The sequence below is a fragment of the Gekko japonicus genome, unplaced genomic scaffold (assembly GCF_001447785.1).
Source record: "Gekko japonicus isolate JY-2015 unplaced genomic scaffold, Gekko_japonicus_V1.1 scaffold5719, whole genome shotgun sequence".
Taxonomy (NCBI): Eukaryota; Metazoa; Chordata; class Lepidosauria; order Squamata; family Gekkonidae; genus Gekko; species Gekko japonicus.
Genome location: NW_015165422.1, coordinates 1 through 11,869, shown reverse-complemented (window position 1 = coordinate 11,869; position 11,869 = coordinate 1). Strand labels below are relative to the sequence as shown.

Here is an 11,869-nt window from a genome sequence, read left to right as displayed (position 1 = left end):
GCCAGAGGGGATCGGCTCAAACAGGAGTTGCCATCTTGGATTAGTCACAGGAGCAGACATTCTCCAGCCCAGGATTGTATTTGTATATGTTTTTCTGTTCCTAGGGAGTCTGCGATGGTGCCGGAGCAGTGATAATTGCGAGCGAAGAGGCCGTCAAAAAGCATAGCCTCACCCCCCTGGCCAGAATAGTAGCTTATCATGTGTCTGGCTGCGACCCCAACATCATGGGCATTGGTAAGTTATGGTGATGGGGGATCCTTCGCGATCTTCTGGTTGGTTGAGAAAAGCAAGCATGGTAGTCCCCACCAATCCTGATTCACAGGCACGGAATCCCTCCCTCTGTTATGGGGAGCTGCCTTTCTGAATCATAGAGGTGCCATTTGCCAGAGATATGTAAAGGGGCAGAGCTGTGGCTCAGTGGTAGGGCATCTGCTTTGCATGCAGAAGGTCCCAGGTTCAATCCCCAGCAACACCAGTTTTTTTAAGAAGAAGAAGAGAAGAAGGGATTGGATTTATACCCCGCCCTTCAGTACCCAAAGGTGTCTCAGAGCGGCTTACATTCTCCTTTCCCTTCCCCTCCCCACAACAGACACCCTGTGAGGTAGGTGGGGCTGAGAGAGCTCTGACAGAAACTGCTCTTTTTCAAGGACAGCTCTTATCAGAGCTACGGCTTGCCCGAGGTCATCCAGCCAGGTGCAAGTGGAGGAGTGGGGAATCAAACCCGGCTCTCCCAGATTAGAGTCCGCGCACTTAACCACGACACCAAACTGGCTCTCTTAAAAAGGACCAGATGATAGTGGATGTGAAAGATCATGACCTCGAATCCTGGATTGATGCTGCCTGTCAGAGTAGACAAACATGCAGAAGGTCCCAGGTTCAATCCCCAGCAACACAAGTTTTTAAAAAGGACCAGATAATATGTGATGTGATGCTGGTTTGATGCTGCCGGTCAGAGTAGACACACATGCAGAAGGTCCCAGGTTCAATCCCAAACAACACCAGTTTTTTTTAAAGGACCAGATAATAGGTGATGTGAAAGACCATGACCTCGAACCCTGGATTGCTGCTGCCAGTCAGAGTAGGCAACACTAACCTCGGCTGCCTAGTGGTCTGACCCAGTAGAAGGGAGCTTTGTATTTTCACCTGCATTTGCTCTATGTAGTTTTGGGACCGGAAAGGGTTCGGTGCTCAAAGCAGAATGTATGGACCAAGGAACCACAGGTAGCCTCATCGTTTCATGCCTGTGAAGGATTGTGAGCGAGCCCCTCTGTTGACTCTCCGTTTTGTTTTCTTTTGCCAACGTAGGTCCAGTACCTGCCATTACTGAAGCACTGAAGAAAGCCGGCCTTTCTCTGAAGGACATGGACTTGGTTGAGGTAGGAAGAGCTGAGCAAAAAGCAAAGCCAGCCAGCGGTAGCTTGGTATGGATTTAGCTCCATTATGTGCAAGAGCAAAGACAGGGATGGCTGAATTCTTAAGCACAGCCTTCGGCACACAAGGACAGTACGGATTATTTACTCACTCTAGTTTATTAGCCCACCTTTCTGTCTGTGACTCAAGGTGGACTGCAGAATAGAAACATTGCAATATATAAAATATGTTCTGTATTCTTGGTGCTTGGGGCGCCACAGTGGGAGGACATCTGGAGTTTTGGCCCCACTGGTGGACCTCCTGGTGGCACCTGGTCTCATCCAGCAGGGCTCTTCTTATGTTCTTAGAGTTCTTATGTTCTTAGGGTAAGCCCCTGTAATGATTTCATATTTTGGTGTGTTTGTTTCTTTAAATGTTTAGTTTGACTAAATGAGAAGAGTAATAGAGGGAGATAAGTGTGATGTGATTGGCTGCTGACTGAGAGTGTGGGAGGAAGGTTGTCTATGAGGTGATTCTGTGTTTGAAGTTTGGAGAGAGAGCATAGTCTGAGTCTATTGGAGTTTGAGTCTATTCTGTGTGAATAAGACAAACAGTTTAGTCTGTGTGACTGAGAGTTTGAGTCTATTCTGTGTGAATAAGACAAACAGTTTAGCCTCGGTGGCTTATGTAGGTATATGAGAGAGAGAGATTAGACTGAGTGTCTAAACCTGTCAGAGTGGAGTTTTGGTGTTTGAGAGACTGTGTGTGACGCCAAGCTTTGCCAGTTATATTTACAAGTTCCTTTCATCAGCAGCAGTTCAAAATAACCAGAAATCTATTTTGCTCTTTATTAAATCAATCATTTTTTATTGAAACTTATCCCAGCAATCATAATAGTCCTTCCTCAGAGCCACATAGTCCTCTGAAGTGCCCAGACCCTGGGTCATTCTACCAAAAGAGAGAGATTTTGAATTTTTAATTCCTGGTGGCAGCAGAAATCTACCAAGTTCATGTACACAGAGTGTCGTTTAAAGGGAGAAATGGTCTTCCCAATAAGGAAGGACGTCACAGGCCCTTTCTGCAATCTCCTTTTAATCCATGTTCTCCTCGGTGTCCTCCAAGCAATTCAGCACTAAAATCGAATTCAACCTTCTTTTTAATCCAGTCCCTCCCCCCCCCTGCACTAAAATCGAGTTCAACCTTCTTTTTATTCTGGTGTTTTTTTCCTGCCCATTCTGAATCACATGACCTCCCTTCAGTGGTCAGTCCAGTTTCAGCCTCCTGTTTCCCCGGGTTATTTGGATGCCGTTTTGCCGTAGACTTAAATTGCCTTGACTCGGACACTGAGAAAATCTGGAGTGGCAGGCAAATGTGGAAAGGACCTTAGATAAGGTAGCAGCCCAACTTGACAGTTTTGACGTTCTTCTCTGGTGTTTTTTCAAGGTCAACGAAGCTTTTGCTCCGCAATACTTAGCGGTCGAGAAGGTTCTGGGTCTGGACCCTGAGAAGACAAATGTCGATGGAGGAGCCATCGCCCTGGGTCACCCGCTGGGGGCCTCAGGTTCGAGGATCACTGCTCATCTTGTTCATGAACTAAGGTGAGCAACGAGGGGGAGGTCTTGGTAGGATCCTGTACTGACAGCCAACTTCTCGTGAGGTTTTGTTTTCTGAACAAATTTCAGCAAGCGTATATTTCTACTCCCGGGGCTGGTTCACACACTCAAGTATGTTGGTCGGTTTCTCGTCCTCTGTACACATGAATGGAACTCACTGCTTTGGGTTGCTTTGTGTTTGCACTGATGCCAGGAGGTAAAATTAGATATGTTCAGGCGTGCAAAGCATTGGTTTTGGGGTCACTGCTGCCAAGTAGCCCCACTGGTGGACCTCCTGATGGCACTGGTATTTCTGGCCACTGTGTGATACAGAGTGTTTGACTGGATGGGCCTTTGGCCTGATCCAACATTGGCATCTCTTATGTTCTTAAGTGAGGACCACCTGTGCTGTGACTTAACCAGCTTTTTTCATTCCCTAAAACATCAAATGTCCAAAATCATTCATGAAACACCTGGTAGGTCAGGAGCTCCCAGCACGGCTCAGTTTCCCTTTTTCAGCTTAGCCTAGAAGAGGGGTCCTCTGGAATTCTGGCCTAAAGTGATGGGTGCAGGCACAAAATGGCGGCCACAGGAGGCGGAGCCAACCACATACTGAATAGTAACTTCTCAACATTTCAGACAGAAGCTCTATTTAAGCCAGTTTGGTGTTGTGGTTAAGTGCGCGGACTCTAATCTGGGAGCACCGGGTTTGATCCCCCACTCCTCCACTTACAGCTGCTGAATGACCTTGGGCAAGCCATAGTTCTGGCACAGCTGTTCTTGAAAAAGAGCAGTTTCTCTCAGAGCTCTCTCGGCCCCACCTACCTGACAGGGTGTCTGTTGTGGGGAGGGGAAGGGAAAGAAGTTTGTAAGCCGCTCTGAGACACCTTTGGGTAGTGAAGGGCAGGGTATAAATCCAATCTCTTCTCTTCTTCTTTAATGAGAGCCAGTTTGATGTAGTGATTGAGAGCAGCAGACTCTACTCTGGGAGAACCAGGGTTGATTCCCCTCTCCTCCACATGCAGCCAGCTGGGTGACCTTGGGCCAGTCACGGTTCTCTCAGAGCTGTCCTCTCAGGAGCAGTTCTCAAAAGAGCTCTCTCAGCCCCACCTACTTCACGGGGTGTCTGTTGTGGGGAGGGGAAGGGAAAGGAGATTGTAAGCCACTCTGAGATTCCCTTGGGTAGTGAAGGGCGGGGTATAAATCCAATCTAACCTATTTTTGTACTTCCATCTGCAGATGTCTATTGTACTTACGTTGTATTGTTATTGAATTCCTAAATAAAAATTATAATTTTTTTAAAGTGACATTTGTGTCAGATCCAGCCCTTCTAACAAATGGGTTTGACACCTCTGCTCTAAGGTGCTACTGGAGGCTTGCTCTTTTCTGCTGCTACAGACAGACTAACACGGCTACCCGTCTCGATCTGTCCCCTCTCTACAGGCGCCGTGGAGGTAAATACGCCATTGGTTCTGCTTGCATCGGAGGTGGCCAAGGGATAGCCGTCGTCATTCAGAATACAGCCTAAAAGCGGCCTTCCTGGAGTCTTCAGTGTCTCAACGCCGAACTCTCCGTCAGCTGTTACATGTTCGCCAGAAGTATAAAGAGGGAGGAAAGCAGCCCAACGTTTTCTGATTCAGAGGAGGACTATCCTAAACCGTCCGGGACAGTAAACAACCAACCGCAAAGTCTGATTTTTATTTCCTTTCTCAAATGAAAATAACTAGATAATTTCAAATTCAGCTGCCATAACTTTACTACCTCTTGCTGAGCGTAAAACAAAATTGATCTCGGAATAGGGATTTTTCTTGAAGAAATACTAGCCTGCCAAGTATCTACTCAACATGCCTTACAGCCCAGGTGGGAGCCCGGCGGTCCCGTAACCATAGTGTTTATCAGCACTGTTGTTTCCTCTCAGGTGGATTGTCTCACTGGTACTTTTGCATAAATGCACACAGATTTAGGATCCTTGTATGGTCAGGAACTGCAAACCTTCGAGGGAGCTATTAAACAGATTGTATGTCAGGCGTAGATTGTGTTAGAGGTTTAAGAGCTGGGGAACAAAACTGTGATAAATCCAATGTGCCTCTCCTGTCGGAAAATAAAAAGCAGAATCTGGAGCTTTTCTATTGCATTTCTTTTCATTAGTGCAGCAACAAACAACAACAGATAGAAAAGAAAGGGGGGGAGGTGGAGACCAGACCTCAAAAATTGACATTTGGATACCAGTTATCATCAGCGTGGGACCAATCCTGTGGGGTTTCACAGGGCACAATCCTATCCCCTATGCTCTTCTATTTGTATGTGGGGTCCTTAGGCCAAATCATTCGTAGTTTGGGGGTTGGCTGTGTAATGATTCCTTGTTTTATATGTGTGTGTGTCTCTTTAAAAGTTTGGTTGCATGGCGTGTGATGGACTAGAGTGCTTGAAGAGACAAGTGTGGTGTGATTGGTGAGTGACAGAGAGGGGGAGGGGTTTTAGAAAGGGTTTCTGAGTGGATGAATGGGTATGTCCTTCAGGAGTGACAGTTGTTAAGTTAGTTAGTTCTGAAGTCTGAGAGAGAGACAGTATAGACAGTATTGTGTGTGATACAAGAGTTAAGTCCTGTGTATGAAGAAACGTGTGTGTGTGTATCCTTATCCAAATCTCCTGGTGTTCCGATAGAGGTCCGGTTGATCTACCACCCAAATCCAATTTCATTGTTTATTAAATCTCCCATCTTGTTGATTGTGCTGTCTCATTCCGTGTCATCTACCTCTAGGCCGAGTCAGAAAGGGTAGACTATAAATAATGTAAATAAATAAATACAACCACAAAAGGGGGGGAGGGATGAAGTATATATGTTTAAGAACTTAAAAGTATCACAGTCGCTTTCTGAGCAGAATTCCTGACCTGCTTCTAACAATTTTTTCATGCCCACACGCCCTTACTGCAATCCTGCTAGAAGAATACTGGTGCCAAATGGAGTTTCTTCCATGTAAATTTCCCTAGCTTGCAGATGCTGTCTTGGGCTGGGACCTCTCCAGGTAGCTAGTTGCTGAAGAACGGATTGGGGTTACAGGATGCTGGACTAGATGGACCATTGGTCTGATCCAGCAGGGCTCTTATGTTATGTTACACACGCGTACATGTAGAAGAGGAGAAGAAGAAGAGATTGGATTCATACCCCACCCTTCACTACCCAAGGGAGTCTCAGAGCAGTTTATAATCTCCTCCACCTCCCCACAACAGACACCCTGTGAGGGAAGTGGGGCTGAGAGAGCTCTGACAGAAACTGCTCTTATTTCAAGGACAGCTCTGACAGAACTACGGCTTGCCCAAGGTCATCCAGCAGGTGCAAGTGGAGGAGTGGGGAACCAAACCCGGTTCTCCCAGATTAGAGTCCGACACTAAACTAGCTTCCACTGAGAACGCTGTGTCTTATGTTTATTTCACCCGGGTTTATGTCTTATATCAAAGTGTTGTTTTTAATTTTATTTATTTATTTATTTTGCCCAACCCTTGGCTCTATTCTGGACTGAAGCGGTTTTGCTTTGAAATAAGACATCTAAGCTTAAAGTGACTAAACCGAGGCTATCCTGCTTTGGTCACAGTATAAGAAGACATGAGTCTCTGGAAAAGATGATCATGCTCGGAAACGTTGAAGGAAGCCACAGTCCTCAGGCCGCAAGACCCGAGCAAGGCTGTTAACAATTGCATATTTTGGAGGTCATAGAGTCACTGTGAGTCGGAAGGGACGGACCCCTTGCTTGTTCAGTTCTGTGTGAGGCAGTTTTTTCCCCACCAAAACTGCTGCCCCCCCCCCCACTGACTGAGCAGCCCCCTTTTAGCGTGTGTTAATCCAAGAATTATAATTTTTTGCGTGTCCCACCTTGTGACAGTGGAGTTAATTGGCTTCTGTCAAAAGGGAATATCAAGGAGACTCTTGCTTTTCTACATTAAATCTCTGGCCTGGGCAGAAGCCAATTAGCTCTACTATCACAAGGTGGGACACGCACAAAAAATTATAATTTGGGGATTAACACACGCTACAAGGGGGCTGCTCAGAGGGGGGGGGGTGGGGGGTGGGGGGGGGGGGGGGGGGGGGGGAGATCTGCCTCACAGAACCAAACAAGTGAGAAGAGGTCCGTCGTAACGGCAATTAACACCCAGCCCTTAAACAGTGCCGCTTCCTGTCATTAGGTGGTGCTCTTTCGCTACGTTTCAGACTCCGCTGCCTTATTCGGGTGTACTAGGAAAGTACTCTGAGGGGACTTATGCCAGGAGCACTTGCACCATGGCTTACAAAGAGCCACATTTTCAGTTGGCATCAACCCAAAGAACCACGTGACCACATTACGCCCTCTGTGCCACCCCACCAAACACAAAAATATAACAGGATGTAATTATTAATATAAAATGTATAGCTATAACCAGAATGCGCTGGCTCTTCGGCTTTGAAACGGAGATGAGCACCGCAACCCTAGAGTCGGACTCGACTGGCTTTCGAGCAAGGGAACCTTTACCTTTTTTTAATAGCTATAACCAGCCCAGTCTCATCAGATCTCAGAAGCTAAAGCAGGGATGGTGTAGTGGTTAAGTGCGCAGACTCTGATCTGGGAGAACCGGGTTTGATTCCCCACTCCTCCACTTGCAGCTGCTGGATGACTTTGGGCAAGCCATAGTTCTTGGAAGAGCTGTCCTTGAAAGGGCGGATCTTGAAAGAGCTCTCTCAGCCCCACCTACCTCACAGGGTGTCTGTTGTGGGGAGGGGAAGGGAAAGGAGTTTGTCAGCCACTCTGAGACTCCGAGTGAAGGGCGGGGCATACATCCAATCTGTTCTTCTTCTTCTATTCAGTACTTGGATGGGAAACAGCCTTGAAGTCCAGGGCTGCTATGCAAGGGCAGGCAATGGCAAGCCACCTCTTGTTTCTCTTTTGCGTGGAAAACTCTGCGGGGTCACCATGAATCAGCTGTGACTAATGGAATCGCAGAGTTGGAAGGGACCTCCAGGGTCATCTAGTCCAACCCCCTGCACAAGGCAGGAAATTCACAAATACTTCCCAACACACACACACACAGTGACCGCTGTTCCATGCCCAGAAGAGGACAAAAACTTGTGTAAGCCACCTTGAGCCAGTTTGCACTGGCAAGGCGGGATACAAATTGAAGGTAAATAAGTAAACCTCCAGAATCTCTGCATTTTCCACTGAAATATGTTGTTCTGTGACACTCCTAGCTAGTCAGCTTAAGCAGGGCAAAAGGAGTTGAGAACAATTTCAGAAGGAAGTGGAGGAGGAAAGGCAAACCTGTTGTATGCGTTAAACTGGTCAGGTGGTTACTGGCCAGGTGGAAACCTGTGTGGGTGTCCCCCCCCCCCATGAGGACATGCGTCTGTAACCCAGGTGTCCTAGCCTCAGGGCCCATAGCTTTCATTTCACCTCTGCCACTTGAAAGCTTTTTCAGGCTTAAAAAGAGAGAGAGAATCAGTAGCCGCTATAATGTTATAGCATGATAACCATTATGACAGTCTATTGCAACCATTGTACTAATTCGAGGTTTTCTTTTAAAAAATACATCTTTAGCCCTTTTGGCTGGGGAGTTATAAGGGGAAAGGTACTGGCTGCATGTCTCCCCTTATAGGTCCAACCAAAAGGGTTAGAGGGTTGTGTTTTTTTTTAATGAAAGCTGGGAACTAGCAGTTTGCTTCAACAGAGTGTTATAATTTTATTTATTTTTCATATTTATAGCCCGCCCTTCCCACAGCGGGCTCGGGGGGGGTAACAACATAATAGTGATACAATAGATACGATTAAAATTTTAAAACACAGTAATAACATTAAAATTGGTGGTCACAGCCCAAGGACAGAAATTGGGTGGTTGCGAAGGTTCCCTGGCCCATTGGTGCAGATAGATAAAGCCAGCTATTGTTATATGGGAGACCGAAACCTCAGGGAGGCCATACGTGGACGCCTGTCACCTCAGCCGAAGGCCTGGTGGAACAGCTCCATCTTACAGGCCCTGCGGGATTGAAGGAGATCCCACAGTAGCGCCTTAAAGACTAACAACATTTGTGGTAGGGTATGAGCTTTTGTGAGTCACTGTTCATTTCTTCAGATACCTGAAGAAGTGGTATCTGAAGGAGTGAGCAGTGACTCACGAAAGCTCCTCCCCTTCCACAAATCTTGTTCGTCTTTAAGGTGCTACTGGACTCTTGCTCTTTCCGCATTCGGAGGCAGTCAGTCTTTGAATCCCAGAGCCAGGAGGCAACATCAGGGGAAGACCTCGGCCTCTATGCCCTGTTGTTGGACCTACAGAGGAACTGGTTGCCTGCTGTGTGAGGCACGATGCTGGACTAGATGGAATATTGGTCTGATCCAGCAGGGCTCATCTTATGTTCTTATAGCTCCTTTGTAGATCTATAGTTCCCAATGTCCCTTGGTTGGAGGCCATGACAGTTAGCAGGCATGAAGCTGGTTTCCAGTTTCTAGCAAAATAAAACAGAAGTCCAGTAGCACCTTATAGGCTAGCACCATTTATTCCAGTGGGAGCCTTTGTAAGTCAGTCCTGAGGAGCCTCCGTTCGGCTCAAGCTTAACATGGGAGGTGAATTAGGCGATTCATGTAATACATTCAATACATTACACTATAGATACTGCCGATTTGGGGAAAGGCATCTTGTGGAGGGAGGAAATGGTGGCTGCTGGGACTGAGGTAAGCAAAGCGGTGTGGACATGGTCAGGACCAAGGCTCCCTCTAAGCTGCGGAGTCTTGTAAGCAACAATTCTACTTTGTGAGCTACTGGCAGGGCTCTTTTTGTAGAAAAAGCCCAGCAGGAACTCACTAGCATAATAGGCCACACCCAACAGCAGGAACTCATTAGCATATTGGGCCACATCCCTGACAGCACCGCTCATTAGCACATTAGGCCGCACCCCCATGTTACCAGTAGTATGGTTATCCAGCCACACCCGCCTTTTGCTTCTTATTCTCTTTACCTTGTTTGTTGTCCAAACCCAGGGCCTTTTTTTGTAGCAGGAACTCCTTTGCATGTTAGGCCACACACCCCTAATGTAGCCAATCCTAATGAGTGTCTGCTGTTGGGTGTGGCCTATTATGCTAATGAGTGCCTGCGGGGCGTGGCCAACTTGGGAGCCAGCCAGAACTCTGTTCCTGTGCGTTCCTGCCCAAAAATAGCCCTGGCTACTGGCATTAATGTTGTGAGTGAGTGATTTGGCTCCTGTATAAATTAGTGTGCTCTGGAGCCCTCCTTCCTGAGCGAAGACAAAAATCTGTGAGCTGCAGGAGTAAAACTGTGAGCTGGCTCACACTAACTCAGCTTAGAGGGAACACTGGTCAGTGCTCCCTCTAAGCTGTGGAGTCTTATGAGCAAAAATTCTACTTTGTGAGCTTACTGGCATTAAAGTTGTGAGCAAGTGACTTGGCTACTGCATAAATCAGTTTGCTCTGGAGCCCTCCTTCCTGAGTTAAGACAAAAATGTATGAGCCAGAGGCTAAAAAACTGTGAGCTAGCTCACACTACTTCAGCTTAGGGGGAACACCGGATGGGACCCAGGTCACCCGATGATCCTACTCCACCCCTCTGTCCACTACACCTGGGGTCTCCAACATGGTGCCCATGGGCGCCACGGCAACCGCTGACATCTTTCCTGGTGCCCACCGAGTGTTTTTAGAAAGCAGGTAGGGCCAGATGCTTCTGACTGACCACTGGAGACTTGATTGGCTGTGCAGATTTTTAAAAACATTGCTTTGGCTGCAGCGGCCAGCCCAGCGCAAGGATCTTCACTGTGTGACTGAAGGTGAGCTGCGGCCGCCATTTTGTGGCCGGTTCTGCCTCCTTCGGCATCTGTTTTGCGGCAGCCATTTTGTGGCTGGGCCCACCGCAGTGTTTCAGGATTCCAAAGGTACCTGCAGGTTCAAAAAGATTGGGGACCCCTCCAGTGTTCCCTCTAAGCTGAGTTAGTGTGAGCTAGATCACAGTTTTTTACCCTCCGGCTCACACATTTTTATCTTAGCTCAGGAAGGAGGGCTCCAGAGCAAATGAATTGATGCAGCAGCCAAATTGCTTGCTCACAACTTTAATGCCAGTAGCTCACAAAGTGGAATTTTTGCTCACAAGACTCCACACCTTAGAGGGAACATTGGACCCCTCCGCTTCAAACCATTGGGATCCTGTTTATGGTCATTTTACAACCACAAGGCCTTGAAATTAGGAATTAGGAATTCCAGGGAGCACTTAGCCTTGCTGATGGGAATGCCGTAGCGCCCTGGCTGCAAAGATATGGGTTTCTCTGTGTTCTGCTTTCTTGGCTGCGATGAATGCATCTCGGCCGATAGCATTTAAAGATTGGGCCGTTTCGGGGAACCCGAAATGAGACACTGTTAAGAGAGTCAGACATATCTGTTTTAAAATGTTTGGGAAACATGGTATGGCTGTAGCGAAACTGTCCTGACCTCAATTGCAAATGTTCTGGTACATTTCCAGGGATGAAAACTGCTCTTTCAGTGCCCTTGTTTTCACACCACAGAGTCCAAATAGACCTTCCTGCGGTGTCAGTCGACCTCTGGTATCTAGAGTGGTCCAATAAAATCTTGGACGGCAAGTCCTTTGGCATGGCTACAAGATAAGCCATCAAATTGTCTTCTATATCGGTATCTTTTTGTTCTTTTGATGAGTTTGTTTCTCTTAAAGGTTTGTCCCAATTATAATATTTCCTTTTGCCTTGTACAATATTATTCTGGTTTAGGAGAGGAGCCTGAAGGGCATTTCATACTCTAGAAAGAGGGTGCACGGCCATAAAAGAAACTGTCCCACCCCGATCTGTAAACAAAACACCTTTGAATACCTTTCTCTTAAGACCAAATCGACACAGCACAGTGCATACACTGTGTTGTGGTATTGTGCTTTGTCTCAATGAAAGGTATTGT

The 11,869-nt window shown here is 47.0% G+C and overlaps 1 protein-coding gene across 1 annotated transcript in view; it reads left to right on the top strand.

Annotated features, from left to right (window-relative positions):
* Positions 1-5,059, top strand: part of ACAA2 (acetyl-CoA acyltransferase 2) — a 22,036-nt gene extending 16,977 nt beyond the window's left edge. Inside the window, exons 6-9 of the mRNA XM_015410679.1 lie at positions 105-234; positions 1,306-1,376; positions 2,794-2,948; positions 4,386-5,059. Of these exons, the coding sequence (XP_015266165.1) occupies positions 105-234; positions 1,306-1,376; positions 2,794-2,948; positions 4,386-4,470 (441 nt within the window). The 3' untranslated portion in view covers positions 4,471-5,059. The remainder of the gene's footprint in view (positions 1-104; positions 235-1,305; positions 1,377-2,793; positions 2,949-4,385) is intronic.
* The last annotated feature ends 6,810 nt before the right edge of the window (positions 5,060-11,869 follow it).